The 19,091-nt window shown below is 37.6% G+C and overlaps 1 protein-coding gene across 1 annotated transcript in view; it reads left to right on the plus strand.

The window, feature by feature from the left end:
- Positions 1-3,571: 3,571 nt before the first annotated feature.
- The window catches only part of SLC6A11 (solute carrier family 6 member 11), a 100,637-nt gene continuing 85,117 nt past the window's right edge, over positions 3,572-19,091 (plus strand). Inside the window, exons 1-4 of the mRNA XM_032210182.1 lie at positions 3,572-3,791; positions 11,517-11,651; positions 12,640-12,780; positions 13,607-13,697. Coding sequence (XP_032066073.1) covers positions 3,572-3,791; positions 11,517-11,651; positions 12,640-12,780; positions 13,607-13,697 — 587 coding nt within the window. The remainder of the gene's footprint in view (positions 3,792-11,516; positions 11,652-12,639; positions 12,781-13,606; positions 13,698-19,091) is intronic.

A 19,091-nucleotide genomic window follows, 5' to 3' on the forward strand; every position in this document is an offset into this window, starting at 1 on the left:
CACCTGCCCACCACCAAAAGACCTTCCCGGACTTGTTTTTCTGAGCATGGGGAGACGGATGACGCAAACTACCACCCGTCTCTCCATGGTCAGAAAAGCAAGTCTGGGTAAATCCTTTGCTGGCAGGTAGGTTCTGGGATGCCTGCCCACCACCAAAGGACCTCTCTGGACTTGCTTTTCTGAGCATGGGAAAATGGACGGTAGTTTGTGTGGCACGGCCAGCACCTAGGAGGCCCTAGGAGACTGGCCGTGCTGCCCCCGCACCCGTACTTGCTGGTGGCCAGGCATCTTAAGCAAGTCCAGGAACCTTGCAAAGGCCATGCAAGGTCCCTGAACTTGCCAAAGACGCCAGCCGCACCACGTAAGCTCCTGCCACCATACCCACCCCCATGCTTGTGCTTGCTGGCAGCCATGCAGCCCTGCACTATAAGTGAGCCCAGGATCCTTGCAAGGCCGCAAAAGGTCACCAGATTCACTTATAGTGCAGGGCCATGGCAGGTCGCTCCAGCTGGCCTGCCACCCCTCCCATCCCACACTTAGTTGCAGCTTACTTACCTCCTTGGAGTTGGCAGGCAGCAATAGAGAGCCAAGAAGGAAAAAAGATAAGTGGATTTAGATAGGGCTCTTAAGGTGGGTGGGGTGATTGGTGACCCAGTCAATCAGTGAGCAGTAGGCAGGGCTAGCATAGTGTGGCTGGTGGGAGCGAGTGATGGAGTGGCTTCCGGACAGGCGGGAGGGCGAGCGAATGGCCTCCAGACAGGTGGGGTGGGGGAGCGTGTGAGGGGGTGTGGCCGGTTCAACCGGTTATATATATATATATATATATATATATATATATATATATATGTATGTATGTATGTATGTATGTATGTATGTATGTATGTATGTACGCACGCACGCACGCACGCACGCACACACACACACACACACACATATATGTATTATGGGAGGAAGTTCACTGCTTCCATTCTCTGTCCATTGGCTCGTCATAAGAGACCATACTAGTATACTAGTCTCCCTTTATTTATTTATCAGCACAAATACAATACACACACACACATACACACACACACACACAATATATTTCCTCTGAGAAATGTAAGACATGCTCTTTTCACCTTCTTCAGTCTCTAATTTGGCTGGCTACAAATCATTTCAGATCTTCCTTCCTTCCTTCCTTCCCTCCCTTCCCTTCCCTTCCCTTCCTTCCCTTCCTTCCCTTCCGTCCATCCATCCATCCATCCATCCATCCATCCATCCATCACATAACATTAAGCACTCATTTGGTACAATACATTTTTGATTTAAGCTGTTTTTTTTTTAATTTTGAAGATAAAGTAATGGGTTACATAAAGTGGAATTCAAAAAATAAACACATACCCACTACTTTCTTTTCTTGTTTCTTGATCAAAGATTGCAAAAAGGAACTGCAATTCTTCAGCTAGGTTACTGTCTTCAATATTTTCTATCAGGACTTTGGTACTTTGCAAGGTAGCAAAAAGAAAGGTGTGGGCAAGGGAAGACAGTTGCTGCTCCTACTTTCTCTCTCCCTTTGTCCCAGGGAGACCTTATTTGATTATGTACCATTTAATTCCTAGTGAACACATAGATTTTCTCCTAACCTAGTTTAGAACTTTTAGAACTTGCAAAGTTCTGCACTGATGGTGATTGTGATTGAGTCCAGCTGCTGGTCGCTTACTTATGGTCCCTTATAGTCTGCCTATATATGGCTCATTTACCCCAGTACAATTCGAGGGCTGATTTACTCACAGTCCACACCTGATCCAGAAACAAACAGTAGCTGTAGGTGCTCTGGGTACTCTATGGCTTGTTCCTTTCTATATGGGTTGTCTGTGCAAACCCAGCTCTTCCTGCTGCCTTCTCAAAGCTAAACAGATCACCTGAGTTGCTGAGGAAGAGATCAGGAGAACACCTGGAAAAGTTGCCAAAAAGAGGCAAATGGAATCTCTCTGAGGCTCCCATCACAACTCCCTTCTCCCAATGAGATGGCAGGAGACAATCTGGTGGTTTCACTAGGCAGGATTTGGGTGGCAGTGGGAAGGGAAGAAATATCTTCTCCTCTCAAGCCACATCCTAAATATTTCCCAGAAAGAAGGTGACTAAGAAGGGCAAACGTGCTCCACCTCCTCTGGTTCTAGGCAACCTTCGACCCAGGTACCAGAGATGTTATACACAGTCCAGAAGAATAAAATCCCAGAGAAATATCTATGGAGATTCTCAGGTCATAGTTGTCCCAAAGATGCTTTCTCAAGATGCTTTTTCAAGAGTCAGAGCTGAAGAAACTTCTTGGGTGAGAACCAAAACATCTTCAAAAGAAAAAAACAAGTCCAGTTCCCTTTTAAAAAAGCACCTTTGGGACAACCATGACTTGGATGATTTGAATCTCCATAGATGGCAGCTACACACACTCACACACACACACTCACACACCCAGAGCATTGTTTGAGAATGTGTGAATCTCTGTTGGTTCTGTCTGAAAAAGCACCTTTGGGGCAAAAGCCCCAGAGAGTGGGGGTGTGGTAGCAGAATTTCACTCCTTCCCACCGACTGCAAAGCAAAACTGAAGGCTGCCTACTCCTTGACCGCCGTCCCTCGGCCGCTCTCCCCTCAAACAAACGCGGCAGCCTTAAACCGCCCGCGGTGTTCCTAAACGTGCGCGCTCAGCCTCGCTGTCGCCTCTAGGTAAGACAGACTCCCCCTCAAGGTAGGTCGGGGAGGAGGGCCCCCGATAGTTTACGAGGAGGTGGGACAGAGGCAAGGAGCGGGGCGGAGGAAAGGGGGTCGATGGCGGGGGGTGGGCTGGAGGTGTGGGGGGGAGGCGTTGTTGCACGTTCCCTCCGCATAGGCTGAGCAGTCCAAATCCTTTTCGGCTGTGCGGCGTGGCCGGAGCGAAGCAGCTTTTGCAGCCGGGCAGCAACAGCGCGCAGAGGGAGAGGGAGAGAGAAGGCAAAGCCGTCGCTGCCTATCACGAGCCTTTCCCTCGCCACTGGTTGCCGCCTCCGCCGCGGGCGCCTGCCTCAGCTCACCTCGCTTCGCCTGCCCTCCCTCCTTCCCTCCCCAGGCGTCAGTGCCACAGGACGGCCAGGGCCGCTAAAGGTCTGGTGGACGGCAGCCGCAGAACCAGCACCTTCCTTCTAGCCAAGAGCGCGGCAGGCGTCCTGGGTGAGTAGCGCTCAGTGGAAGAATCTGGCCTTCTCCCCTAGTCTGGGGTGGGGGGGGGGGAGAGAAACGGGAGGCGGCGGAAGCAGGTCGGGCAGATTTGGAAAGCTGGGCTCCTGGTTCAGGTGGGTGGTTGGATGGGGGCGGGAGAGAAAAACAGGTAGGCTTTCCCGCTTCGGTCTTCACTTCTCCCAACTCAAGTCGCCCCGAGCCCATCATCATCAGGTGTCTGATCTGGCGAAGTTGGCCAGAGCATCTCCTGCACTTTTTGGTCTTTTTGTGAAGATGCGAAGCGGGACCGTTTGTGGTGCAAGGGGAAAGCGGTTACGGAAGCATCCCTGTCTCTCTTGACTCCTGTCTTTATATTCTTCTCCAGGCTTGAGAGAGAGTCATGACAGCTGAAAAGGCTATCCCTGTAATTAATGGCAAACCCGAAGATGCTCCGGATCCTGAAGCCTCCAGCACCAATTTGGTCCACAGCAACGATAAGAAGGTGCACGAAAGAGGCCATTGGAACAATAAAATTGAATTTATGCTATCTGTGGCAGGGGAGATTATTGGGTTGGGGAACGTGTGGCGATTCCCATATCTCTGCTACAAAAATGGAGGAGGTAAGATGGCATCCTGTCTCAAGTGCAGAGCTTGCAGGTGCTTTGCCCATCTGTTAAAACATTTAATTTGCTTAATGTGAGGGGAAGGGAGGTTTGTCATGATAGGTTAATATTTAGACAACAGGAGGCTATCAAGCAATGGAATGGAATTTCAGAGAGATGCACAAATGGGAAAGAAAAGGGTAGGTGATAAAAGTAGAGATGGATTGGCTTACTGTAGTTGTACTTAAGCTTTTGTGATCCTTTGAAAGTGGATGATTAGTACTTTAGTACACAGACAGATGGTTAATTTTTAAAGTAAAATATTTCCCTCTTGTTGAAGACAAAAGTTAGAAAAGAGTAAGCCCTATAATTAATGGCAAATAGCAGCTTCATCAACTGCCTGTTGAACAAGGGTGACATATTTAATGAAGAATGTATATGTGTCAGTCATGTTTCCATGATATACATTTATATAAACATGACAAGAATAAATCTAATAAAATAAAAATTTTAAACATTTTCAAAATAAACTTAGATTTTTAAAACAGGTAACTTTAAAATTAGCATTTATTTTTCACTTGAAGTGAAGTAAGTCATAGCAACAGGTATATGTAGAGTTTGCTGTGAGTGTTTGGTGAACACTCACAGTACAATCCTAAGTGTTGGCTTTAGAACCAAAACTCCAATAGGAAATCTGTTCTGGATAGCAAATTGTATTCTTTTCTGCTTTCATAAATTCCAAACTTACAATGATAGAAGAGCTAGATTTTATCATAAGCAAAGATGGACTTCCACAAAGCAAAAAGTTGCTCCTGAAGCCATTTCGGAATTTCAAGATGTAGAAAACTCAAAACAGATTTTCCTTCAAGCGTTTAAAAAAAAAAAGAAAAATCCGGTACAGGGGAGAGAAATAGAAAACCTTTTTTGTGATTAACATTTTTATTTTTGAATCAGATGCAAACTTTAGCACAGGTTTCCTTTTAGTTAAAACGCTTTTAAGAGGAATGGAGGAATGGAGAAGAAACCTATCGATGACATCCAAGCAAAAATGCAGAGTCTCAAACTGTTCTTTCTTTAAATAAATAAAATCCCTACCTCTGGCCCTCTGGCCTTAACATTCTACAGGTTAATTTCATAGGACCTTTTAAAATAATAAGCCATTTTATACCAACTCACAGACTTCAAACACTACTCTTGCATAAAACCTGTCTGTCTGAAATGGGAGTCCCATTTAGATTTAGAAGATGTGCCAATTGCATTCAATTTAGAGCAAACGTTATTCATTTTCTGATGCGAATTAATGAAGAGGTTTATGAACATTTAGATTGGTCTTGGACCCAAAACAAAATGGGTTGTATTTAAAGCTTCCTAAAAAGAGTTTAAAAAAGAATTCAAAACTGGTACATGCTTCATTTTGCAAACTATGGTTTTCTTTACCAAGGGCTAGTGTCAGTAGCTTTAATTTTCTTCGTTTTCCTTCACACTCAATTAGTCTTCTTTACATTCAGGTACTTAGAGGTATTTTTTCTGGATTATTAGGCATAAAAATATGCAGAAGTATAAACATTGTAATGTATAGAATTAATTGTAATTTATAGCCATATTGTCTACAGAAAAGAATGTTTTGGTTCCATTGACATTCAGTATAAATCGAATGGTCTAACTTTGTTTTGCTTATTGAAGATAGAGCACAAGTTACTTCTCAGAACCTCTTGGGAGTTATTATTTTGTTAGAAAATAAATATTTACATGTCACACTCTTGTTTTATTTTATCATATGAATATTGTTTGAAAACAAGTCAGAAGCTTTATTAGTATTACCAACTCTGAATTTTGGCGAGCATAATAAATTAAGTATGTAGTCATTGCATGACACTTTAGAAGATTAGACAAGACATTAAAATGGGTTACAACCAAGGAAAAGATATAAGTTTACAAACTGTAATATTTTTGGGTATATGGTATTGTGAGCCATACTCCAAATAATATAATGCAGAGTAAAATGTCAGTATAATCTAAATGCCATCACTTGCATGGCAAATATATTAATAAATTCCATCAACACACTGGGAATATAATAACCGTATAGAGAGATTATGCTTTGGATATTTATTTGTTTGTTTGTTTGTTTGTTTGTCAAACATGTACAAGATAGCAGGTATAGGTATAAACATAAACAAAGGATGTATAAGTACAGAGAAATGGGAACAGTAAGACAGGGATGGTAGGCACGCTGGTGCACTTATGTATGCCCCAAAATTTTTTGGAACCTCTTCTGTAGGTGTGGCCTGCTTTCCAGGTCCACTGGTGGAACCTCTTCTAACTGATTCGGTAGATTTGACGAACCGGTTCTACCGAACTGGTGCGAACTGGTAGGAACCCATCTCCGGCATGCCCCCTTTATGGACATCTGAGGAATGGGGTGAGGTCCACAGTAGACAGTTTGAGGTTGAAGCTGTGAGGGTTTGAGGCTATAACAGCGGAGTCAAATAGAGCGTTCCAGGCGTTGACCATTCTGTTACTGAAGTCGTATTTTCTGCAATCGAGTTTACCTGGAGTTACTTTGCAAAAAAGAGAATGGCAGGCATTGAAAAACAAATTACAAGGAAAGAAAAAAAGTAACTCCATTACCAATCAAATTATTTTGTTAAAATTATGGTTTCAGTCGTTTTAAGACAACATAAATACTAGGAGTATCATTTTAAATAATTGCTTGTTAAATGTTACATGAAAAACAATGTAAAATTTTTATTTCAGTTTTACACACACACACACACACACACACACACACACACAAATAAATTTATTCTGTGAGGTTTTGTTTTGTAGTGATAAAGGATTTTATTTGAAGCATGTCAGTGCATATTTTCCCTTGGATATTTCATTTCCTCCCTTTGTGTTATGTATAGAAATGAGCTGTGATGCAATTCGATAACTCATTTCATGGGTTTCGCAAGAATGTTTGACTGTTTTTAAGAGAATATTTTTTTCATGCTATGTTGAATTGGTTGTGGTAAAACAGATTATAGCCATCCCCAACTTTGAAAAATTGTGCTAGCTGGGAATTCTGGGAATTGAGGTCCATCACATTTGGATTCTCCCTAAATCTGGATGGTAGCTATAGAAATCTAGAGCAATAGCTCAAATTTGGCTTAAAACCTCACATTTCCGAAGTTCGTGGGACTAAAATAATTTGTTCAGGTGCTTCTTCTTCACTGGTGTTTTTCTGCTGATAATGTTGTTTATGTGATTGGTGAAATGAGAACTATCATCATGTATTTGGCCTGTTGCCTGTGCTACTTTTTTTTTTTAAAGCATGGTGTGTAGGTGTGTTTACGTTTCTGTATTGCCTTCTGTTGCTTCATAGTGGCAGGAAATCAAGATGAAGTGAGTACTGTTTAATAGTACTTATTGATGACTGCTAGTCAGAGGTGGGATTGAAAAATGTTAACAACAGCTTCTCTGCCCGGTTGCTGGGTGGGCACGGCCATGGTGGGCGCGGCCTTGTCATTCTCCTGCACCATGTCAGTGGGGGGCATTTTCTCTCTCCCAGGCTCCAAAGGCTTTTTTTGATCCTCTGGGAGGGCGAAAACAGCCTCCCTCAGACTCTGGAGGCCTTCCGGAGACTGGAAATGGGCCTTTTTTTCAGACTTCCGGTACTTCTGGTAGACCTATTTTTCACCTTCCCCAGGCTCTGGAGGCTTTCTCTGAGCCTCCAGGTGGGTGAAAACGGCATCCCCTGGACTCCAGAGGCTTTCTGAATGCCAGAAATGGGTCCATTTCCGGATTTCCAGAACACCCTTTTTTCACCAGAGCCTCCGTGCAGGCTCTACACTTACCTGGCATGATGAATGGGCTGCATGGAGACTCCTGGGAGGGGAAGGACACGGTGGGTGTGACGGTCCTTGCAACAACGGGTTCAGTGAAAACTGGTGCGAACCGCTTGAATCCCACCCCTGCTGCTAGTCTGTTTTTCATGCTTTTATTTTATGATGCAGAACCTAGGCAAGTTATTTTATACTACATGGCTAACTATTTTATATTAGCTGATCAACCATATTTCCATTATTTTCCAGTTATGTGTATCAGTAAAATAAATATAAATGTACAGTGAAAGCAAATATATTCTGTTTGACTTTTTAAACTTTGGACCCAATTCACTTAAATATATTTACACGTGCAATTCATCCTGAATGTATTATTTTGTTCAGAATAGCAATATATTACTCGTATCTTTGTTGCTATTTACATTTAAATAAGGGAAATAACTCACTTGGATATTTTATTCAGTGAATTTCATTGATTTACAGGCTGCATTTGCATTGTCTTCTTATAAAGCATTGTGCTAGAATGAAGAATATAATTCATTTTTGCCTGATCATATGTATATAATAGCATCCTTTCTGAATATAGTGATGGCTCCTGAAGAAATATACAAGTACTTAAGAAAAAGTTATAATGTGAAACATTTATTTTTGATAGGCCAAATAAATTAACAGATTGTTGTATATTGGTGGAACAGACTGTCAATATGAGTAATAGATTGAGTGTTCAAAGGAATTTAATTTAATCTGATTGCCATTGTTCAGATACGTCACAATCTGACTTCTAAACCTCCCATATTCCATTTGTTTTCTGTTTTGTGTCAGAGCTCCCCAACTTCTGTCAAACATGTGTTGGCTTACAATAACCATAATTTTCAGACAGCACCACAGCTGGCAAGATGCCAGGTTGAAATCTTAGTTTTTATTGATTAAGTGGTTTAATTTGTTCAGATTTGTGTCCTATCAGAAATCAGAAAGGTGAACATTTCCTATCTGTTTATAATAAAAATGTTAAAAAATAACACCACAAGGAAATTATAATCAGTACTGTGCTCTCTACATCACAAAAAAATGCACCCATATCTCAAGTACTGCAAGAATCTATCCCATCTATGAAGTAGTCCTGAAGCATCAGATCTTCACCGTTGTTCAGAAATATAGCATGGAAGGAAAAGTCATTAAAAAATAGGAAAGGTGTTAATCACTGAGAAGGCTCAACCATAATGGCCCTCAAAAGGACATTTCTTCTGCATGCCATTACTTCCTGTCCAAATTGGATGAGCAGTGTTTTATCCAGTGTAGATCCTCTCTAAGTAAGTCTAACCAAGTAGAGCAGGTATGTCCAACTTACATCACCACAGTGGCATCACATGATATATTGGGACTCCCCCCCCCTTTGCTAAACCAGGCGTGGGCTTGGCCAGTACATGACTCATTTGGCCTACTGGCCAGAACTTGACAGCCCTGATGTAGGCCGTTAAAGATGGCATGCAACACCTTAAATTGTATCCTGAAGAAATCTGGCAAACAATGAAGATCCCACTGCATAAATTTCACATGGGAAAACCTAAAAATGCTGCTATAGAACCAGCTGAAATTTAAATAGCAACTTTCATGTAAAGTGGGTTGCAATAATCTAATGAAATAATGAAGACTATCAGTGAAGCCTTCCAAAAATAGTTACAAGTGGCACCCAAGATGTGACTGCACAAAAGTGCTATTGGCCACAGGCTCTACCTGAATTTTAATGAGTTAACTCCTTTCCATTATTTCAAGAAATATTGTATTTATCTTTTTTGTTTTCAGCATTTGACACATTTTACAATAGGAATCAATAGGTTCTGAAATCTAGAATAGGATTATGTTAGCCTTGGATGGTAATCTAGACAAATACTACATCTATCTTTATTATAAGGTTACTTCAAAAGAATCTTGCAAGACTGAAAGTATTTCTCCTTGCTTTTCCTTTTATTTTCTGGAATATTAGGGAAGGTCCTTCCTAAAATGCTTTCAACTTTGTATATCATCCAGTGATGAATTTGACAGCCTTAAAAAAACCAAACTATAAATAAGCAAAAAGATATATTTAGAAAAATAGGAATAGTTAGGATATATCAATGTTTCTCTAAAGCAAAACTAAAAATGAAATGAATTTGTAAAATAAAATAAAAGTGCTTTTACTGAACAGTTAAGATTGATCCAAATGTTCAGCATGGTGCTGAATTAGTATTTCCAATATAATTATCTGTGGTAACATTATTAATAAAACTTACATAGATATAAATCTATAAAGCTGACCATTTATGGAACCAACTAAGTTTTTCAAAGATAAACTTCTCTAGAAAAATACTTTTCTACTACTCTGTTTAAATATTGAACAATTACTAATACTAAGAGCATCTGAATATATGGAGCTTTATCCATTATAATAAAGCATACTTTCAAATATGGCATTTTTGCTGTAGAATTTGATAATGTTTTTGTGTTTTTAAAGTTTTCAATGTATTATATGTACTGTTTTCAATGTATTTTTGTATTATATGTACAATGTATTATATGTACATGTGGCATGCACCAGATAGAAGAGTATCTAAAGATGTTTACTAATTAGTTTGAGAGCAGCATAGATATACTAATGTAGTATATTGTTTAACTGGAAAAGTACATAATTATTAAAAATATACACAACATATGTAGGCTTAACTATATATTTATTTATTTATTAACTCAGTTTCCTATCAGACTGTTTAGTAACTTCACTTATTTTTAGTGAAACAGTTTGTAACAACTTAAGAATACAACTTGTAAGAACATAATACAGTGAAATTTTGTTTTAATGGAATAATGGAGAAAAATATTCATTTTTGAGAAAATCCTAAGAATGAGCAATAATTCATTCTTCCACAAGAGGACATATTTATATATTGATGCATTGTTTTTATCACTTTATGTCATTTAAATTATGATAGAAAATCAGAGTTATAAAATTGTCTAAAGCTCATGATATCCATTGGATTAAGTTCCAGTTAAGCAACCTTTCATAATACATTCTTTGTATTATGAATGCTACTAATGAGCAGAAATCAGTTATGGACTATACCCATCACATTATAACCATCAATATCTGATTTCTACATTTTAGTTTCTAGGGAAAGTAGGATCCATTGCAATAAACACTCTATAAACTCACTACAAAGAGGTCATTGTAAGTTCATTCTAATAGCATGTATAGTATACGTTCCATTTGAGTGTCAAGTTATATTCAAAACTGGAATTTAATGTCTGTTTATAAAAATATATATTGATTTCAGCTTTGCATGGCAATGAATTGCATGCAACTCTGATTGATTTTTGAATAGATATAAGTAGGATTTGCTGGTAGAGATTAAAATTACTGTTATTTATTGCACAGTCATGACATTGTCTAGTGGATATATTACAACTTCATTAAATCATATTATTAAAAAAATCCTGCATGCTTTAAGAAGTTTAGCAAGTTCATCATATTTGCTTAATGATTAATACTTTCTTGATTGACTTGATTTTCTAATCTGAAGTCAGACTTTTTAAACTCATATCCTCTGGCATTCTGCACTGATATTTTGGAAATACCTTTCCAACATGAAAAGTTATAATGTTTATATACAAAATTGATATAATTTCACACAAAAAATCTGGCAGTCAGCTAAAGATAAACCTATTATATCTGTAAGTAAATAGTAGTGTATAATCAAAAAGTTGCATAGGATTTTATTCAAAATTTAACTAAAATTAAAATATTTAATTTTGCACGCAAAGCCATATCTTGCTTGTATTATGGATAGTAGTGCAACTGTTGTAAACATGAAATTAAATGTCTAATTTTGTATTTCTAAGCAATTAGGTCTCATTAATAATATCTATTCAATGTCTGCTTTAGGTGCCTTCCTTATACCCTATGTCATTTTCTTCATTTGCTGTGGAATACCAGTGTTTTTCTTGGAAACTGCTTTGGGACAATTTACTAGTGAAGGAGGAATTACATGCTGGAGAAAAGTTTGCCCACTGTTTGAAGGTATACATCATATTCATTTTCCATTGGTATACGTATTCAAGTATTTTTGTGAGTATAGACGCAGAAGCACCTTTATGACTATCGAAAATATTTTACAGGTAGACTGAATTTTCAGCGTTCAAAATGGAAAGAACGCGTCAAATCTTGTTGCCATTAATGATAACAAAATATATAGTAGTCACCTAATTGCCTTTGAATGCGCGAAGATCTCATAAATGCTCTTTGTGTGTGTACCTCCATCATCCAATTAATAAAAATGCAGCATAAGAGTCTGAGTTATAAATTTGGGGATCCCATTTGGACCAGGAATTTGCTTCTTGGGAAAGTCATTGTCTCAGTTTTCCAACATATTTGCAGCTTCGAAGATTGAAATATTTGCTTGACTTAAAATGGATGTTAGCTTAAGATCATATACCAAACCTTATAATGATTGGGAAAAAGTGATAATTTAAAGATTGACTTATTCTATTCTTAATTTGGAATGTGTAATTTGGAAGTTTTGCTAAGCAGCAAAAGACCTAAAAACTGTTTCATGGGTCCTTCAATCACCTAATTTCCACTGCAAGTTTATTTTGGGGCATTATTCTTCTCAGCTCCTGCCTTTGTTTCCTATCTAGCCTGTAGCACTGGTGACATAGTATATTTAGACTCTCAAAATTGGGGGATTCTGTTTTAGAAGCTATAGCAATAGCAATAAGACTTATATACCACTTCATAGGGCTTTCAGCCCTCTCTAAGCGGTTTACAGAGTCAGCATATTGCCCCCAACAACAATCCGGGTCCTCATTTTACCACCTCGGAAGGATGGAAGGCTGAGTCAACCCTGAGCAGGTGAGATTTGAACAGCCGAACTGCAGAACTGCAGTACTAACTGAAGTAGCCTGCAGTGCTAGCTAGACTATGTCAAGTATGCATTGAGACTGTTTGCTATCTAACTCATGCCTTTGTCTCCATTTATGGCTAAGAAATTACTTTCCATGTTTTTCAGGGATTGGATATGCCACCCAGGTCATTGAAGCACATTTGAATGTTTACTATATCATCATTTTAGCATGGGCTATTTTTTATCTATTTAACTGTTTCACAGTGGATCTTCCCTGGGCAACCTGTGGTCATGAATGGAATACAGGTACTAGCACAAAAGTGAGATAATGTTAATAATGATAAATGATGATAATGATAGTCAGTTGACTGAGTTTCATATTTAATGAATAGAATAATAGAATAATTTATTAAATGGTTCATCCTATAGTCAGCCAGATGTTTACACTGGATTTGCCATTTTTGTCTGCCTATCGAATCGTTCCAGGCAGATGTGGATGTTTGATGGTGTGGCAGATATTGTTGCAGAATGTAAGCTGTTCCCAGTGAAGCTGTCTTTTGCAATTGACTGATAGTTTCTTTCATCTCATCTTTGTAAAAATTTAATTTTATTAAGAACTAAAATTTTCTATCACCATTCTTATATTATTAAATAGCTTTGGAGTTTTGATCAGTTCTATAGTGTTCAGTTAAATGCAAGAATTTTCATGGACTTCAGTAATTTTTGGCATATATTTCAGAAATCTTATCTAATATTGAATATTATCCAGCTAGTACATGCATCAATTCACCTATGAAGATTTTTTTTTCTTTCCCCAATTTTGGAACACCAGCTTTACCTGTATGACTATGCTATTTTCTCCCTTAAAAGATTAAAGCTTTTAGGTTGCTGCTTATAGCAGATGATTCTCAAGCTAGTAATATGCATTGGGAAATAAATTGTAATCACTTGAATTGCAAAGCATTGTCACTTGTAAAGTCTGTTTCTACTCTTAGAAATTTTAAATCTTATATTTCTATTGGACAAAGAGAAAATATTGAAAGAATGGTATAATGGGAATTAATTACTAAAGCACATTACCTCCATAAAAAATAAGGCAAATGTTATATAATATTTTTTTATTCTACTATAGAACATTGTGTGGAATTTCAGAAACTTAATATGAGCAATTGCACTCAACAATATTTGCAGAATGCTACTTCTCCAGTCATGGAATTTTGGGAGTAAGTATTTTTACAATTTTATTTTAATTGAAAAGGCATTGAAAAGAAACATTTGGAACAAATAAGAATAAGAAAATATTGGTTTTTGCCAATGGGAGAATTTTAGGTGAAAGTGATTTTCATCTATTCATCCAGGTAAATTAAGACACTTTTCCTTTGATAATATGTACCAAATAATAATAACTGTTCCTCCTAATACTATAGTTATTATAAGCTAAATCTCAGAATTTCCTTTCAAACCTCTATGTGAAAACAATTTCCAACGTTATGTGTTCTATGGGACTAATGCCAGATAAACATTTAATCCCAGCTAGTTGTTACCCAGATGATGTTGGCTTCACTTCAGAAGCTAGATAAGAACAAGAACAAGAAATTTGGTGTTTTAGGCTATACTAGGATGATAAGTATGTCCTGGAACAGGGGTCACCAACTCCGGGTCCATAAACCAGCACTAGTCTGTGACATTATTGCAAACAACCAGACCATGCAAGCAAGCCAAGTCCCATCCGTGGGACGCAGGCAGGATGCAAAATCATGCCCCCTTTGGTCTGCAGAAAAAAACTTTCTCCAAAGAACCGGGCTCTGGTACCCAAAAGATTGGGAGCTGCTTTTACGGTATTGTCCATTAATTGCTTTAATGTAGTACACATTGAACAGAAAAATAGAACTTCCATGATAAGAAATAAAACAATTGAATTCATATATATATAACTTTCATATTTTTGGAAACAATTATTTTTAATGAGGCAGCAATTATCTCGTTACCAGTGATAGTGATAGTCAATTGTTTCTTTTGACTGAGTAAGCTGAAAGTTAGCATTTGGATTTCTTTATATCACTATGACTTTTCTTCTAGTAATATTTATCACCAAAGACATGGTTAGTTATTCTGAGATATATAAGTATACCAATGTTTGAAGACACAAATCATGTTTACATTTTATTGTTAAAAGATTAAAATCTGTTTTAGGTTGAAATCCTTTGGCACCAGGGATATCCTTCTAAGCACTATAGGGTATATTGTGTCTTTCCCTCTGACATCAGAGTATGTCTGTCCCTTCTCTCAGGCATAACGGTATAGAGGAGGAACAGGAATATGCCAGGGAAGATAGTGAATTTTCAGGTTATGTAACATGTTAAATACAGTCTATGATGTAGACATATCTACTGTCTTATATGTTGGCTTGTATTACTCTTTTCAACCTACCGAATCAAGTCACAGGGATTTGTGGAAAGAAAATGTAAAGGTAAAAACAGCATAAGACACCATTGTTCTGATGATGCAAGCTCTACAGGATCGAGATAAGAAAATTCTCTAAATCTCATTTATTCTTGCAGCAGTAATATTGATTACTGCTGTTGGTGGGTTACTATGTTGGTGGTTTAATTAACAGATTGTACAACTGATAGTATATCCAATATGTTTATCATAGGCCTTCTTGACTGACATTTTTAGACTGTTCTGCCAGTCTCATTGGAAGCAAGATTTATATTAGTTACTACTTGTTTCATTGCTTTAAATGGGACTTAAATGTTGCAGCTAGTTTTAAATGGACCTGATCTAATAATCTGTGATGCATTGTTGATACTATGGTCAAGTATTATCTGAAGTGCTAACCACCCAGACAGGGTACCTAATTCTTGAATCTCAGTGCAGAATGTATTTGGAAATTTCATAGCTATCCAGATGCCATATTCAATTGAAAGTAGAAGGGTAGAAAAGAATGAGAAATTTAAGAGGCTGTCGTGCAGGGGAATGCTTTAGTTGGTTCATTATTTTAATTTTATCTAAAAGTAGTCAGAAAAGGTAGGCTCTTGTTATCCCTTAGGTATCAATTTGAAAATAAATTGTATAATTTTATTAATTTTAAAATTAGATAACCATTTGTCTGAAATGGTATAGGGTTTCCTGCCTGGGCAGGGGGTTGGACTAGAAGATCTCCAAGGTCCCTTCCAACTCTGTATTCTATTCTAAAAGTATTTTCAGAGGTGGTATTCAGCAGATTCTGATCAGTTCTGGAGAACTAGTAGTGGAAATTTTGAGTAGTTTGGAGAATCAGTAAATACTGGCAGGGCTCTGCCTCCCGAGTCCCAGCTGATTGGGAAGAAATGGAGATTTTGCAGTAACTTTAACCTGGAGTGGGGAGGGAATGGAGATTTTACAGTATCCTTCCTCTGCCATGCCCATCAAGCCACGCCCACCAAGCAAAGCCTACAGAACCAGTAGTAAGTAAAATTTTTTGAATCCCACCACTGACTATTTTCTACCTTTTTGCATTGAGCCCTCATTAGTTCTGTATCACTGCGTGTATGCATACCTCCCAGCATGCAAATAGACTAGCCCTATAAGTTGAAATTTTGGCATATGGGCACACAAATAGTTTGACATGAAACAACAAGATTGTGATCTGTCTTACACTGCTCAGCAGGAATCTTATGAAATCAGCATGGGATGAATTTTGGGGACTCTCATTTCTCTAATGTCTCATTATCTATGAAATATTGCTTCACTTTATTAATTGTAAGGCTGCAACATTAGTACTCCAATAATTAGTATCTATATGCAACTAGCATTTAACCCTGTCTTTTTGATAGGTTAGAAGCTTTATTCCATTTAGTTTTGTTTTAGTTCAAGTTGTATGCTATTTCTAAACATATTTGTTTTACTTTTGCCTAATTTCATATTAGTGCTTTAATATATTCTGTAGATTTGTATTTCTTTTCTTCTCTAGTGAGTGATACAAATTCTTTTAAAAGTAGGCTGTGATCTGTCACTATCACAGTCAGATTGTTAGAAGAAGAAAATAGATTTTCTGTTTATGTATGGTTTATATCAGGCATTTTTAATTGTACAGTATATTTGCATTTCACCACATGGCTGTATTTTTGTTCAATGCAGTTTATAGAATGGGGCCTTTATGCCTTATTCTTTTCAGACCAAAACACTGCACAGTTTATGGGCTTTTACCTGGAATTCTTATATGGTAGGCATTCTTTTTAGAATCATCTGTACCTCTCTCCCTCTCTCCATGGCTAAATATTTTCGTAGCAGTTTTTCTAGCACAGCTGTGCTTACTACCAATGGATTAATGCAATTATTACTTCTGGGATGTGTTAAAGTGTTTTCCCTGAATAGTTGCAATTTGATCAAAATGTTTTATTAGCCATGTGTTCTAGAGATTCCACCTCCTGGAATAAGAACTGTAATTATTCAATCCTATCATAATATTTGGGCAATGATTCTAGTAAATACAATAATTATTGTAAGTTAATTTCCTTACTGTCTCTACAATTTATTTGCTCTGAATTACTATCTTGTGAAATCGAAATCCACATTTGGTGAATCCCTGAACTTTGTTAGTGACCAAGGATTTATGGTATGTGTATGAGCTACAACAACTTTTTTTTTTAAAAAAATGTTTAATGAGAAAGACTACCTTCAATTTTAGGAAGTATTAAACAGCTTATCTGGGGTACCTCTGATTATCTCATCAGTCATGCTGTAATTGATATTATTATTCCTTTAATTTGCAAAGTATATACATATGTGTTCCGACCCCCCTCTGTCCGGTGATTAACGCCGACACAGACTTAGTGGTTTGCCACTCTTTATTTACAGCAATTACAATCCTGTTGGCTGAAAGCCCAAAACACGACTCACAGGCATGATGTTGGCAGCAACCCAAACTCCAACAGACAATGCAGACAAGAGCTTCTCCAGATTGTTACAAACAGTTGTGTCCTGCAAAAGGACTCCTCCCAAAGTCTCTTCTTATATACTCTCTTGGGAGGGGCCAAGCTACAACCACCTTGGCTTGATTATCTCTTATGAGTCTGTCTCCGTAACTGCTGCCTCTGTTTCTCCGCCCTACGTTGCCTGGCGTCAGGGACAAACTCCCTTTGATCTTCCCCACTGCTTCTCCTGATAACCAACCAGCCTCTCTGGTCCCTGCTCTGAGTCTGAACCCTGCCCAGGATCCTCCACATCTTCCATAGACGACTCATAGGGTTCCTCACTATTGGAGTCCATCGGCAGCTTCAATGGCTCCTGCTGGGCCATAATATGTATAAAGAAGTTTAGAATTCAGGCCTCTGTACTAAGTTGACTCCCCCCTTCTTAAAGGAATGTCAGAAAGGGAGCCATTAGCTACCTATAATTCTTTAATATTGCCCTTATTAAAGAATGTTATGCTATTTTCAGAAATATATTCATACTTAAGAAGAGCATATTCTTTGAAGGATTAATGGCTTGGAGAATGAAAATAATTAGAAATTCAATTGAATAATATAAAAATAGTTGACTTAAGTAACTTCCCTTAGATGAATAGAATTTTCTTTTTATGATTTTGTAATGTAACATTTACATTACTGACTTGAAAACTTCTTTTCATTTGAACTCTGGTTCCGTAAATTGGAGAAAATGGAAACAGAATTTTAAATGGGCAGAAAAGGTGATGTTGATATTGGACATCTTTCTTTGAAAATAACAAATTTGGAACAAATCTAAATATGTGAGGTCAGTTTTACAATAGAATGAGTGAATTTGGTTATTAAAAAAAAACCCTATGTCTGATATCGTAGGATTATAATTACAATATTGCTGGGGACTTAACAATTGTTTATATCAAAGCTGTATCTGCATTTCATTTGAAGTGATTTCATCCACAAATACTGTCATGTTGGTTTTCTACACTTGAAACACTGTGGAGGAGGAAACAACAAAAGAACAATTACTATGATTTCTAGTGTTGTTAGTCATATGATACTTTATTTATTATAGAAAACATTCAATGTCTTTAATAACTGTCAACCTTAGTTGTGAATGAAAGTACAAAAATAAATAGATAAAATGAAAAAAAACTCCAGCTTCAATTGCAGTTAAGCCCTACATTTCTATAAAGAATGGTATCTGCAGAAGGTGTGCAGATATATATGTGAGGAGTCGTTAGTACTTTTTGAGCTTGGTTGCTTTCTTGCAGATATTTCATTACCCAAACTACAGTAATATCATCAGTGCATTTCATGCTTTCATGAATGTAACAATGTTATTTGATGAGCAGTCTAATTCCTCAGCTATGGCAAGTATCAGGATTTTTTTTTTTTTTTTGAAGATTTCAGAATGCTTGAGGGATGTCTGACAGCCTAGCAGGTCATGTTTTGGAAGCCACGTAATTGGACATGAAGTTCCATTAATTAATCCCATGAATTACTTATAGCAAGTAAGATGACTGAAGTATAATCTTTGCTAACTACACTGAAATGCTTCTAAGTCATACTTATAAGACTATTGGGGATAAAAATTATGTGTCTGCCACACGTTGCTTGTGCATGTACAGTTGACTGTTAATTGTGCTGCACATATGCAGAAACATGCTGGCAACAACAGAAGAGACC

The sequence above is a fragment of the Thamnophis elegans genome, chromosome 2 (assembly GCF_009769535.1).
Source record: "Thamnophis elegans isolate rThaEle1 chromosome 2, rThaEle1.pri, whole genome shotgun sequence".
NCBI classification, from domain to species: domain Eukaryota; kingdom Metazoa; phylum Chordata; class Lepidosauria; order Squamata; family Colubridae; genus Thamnophis; species Thamnophis elegans.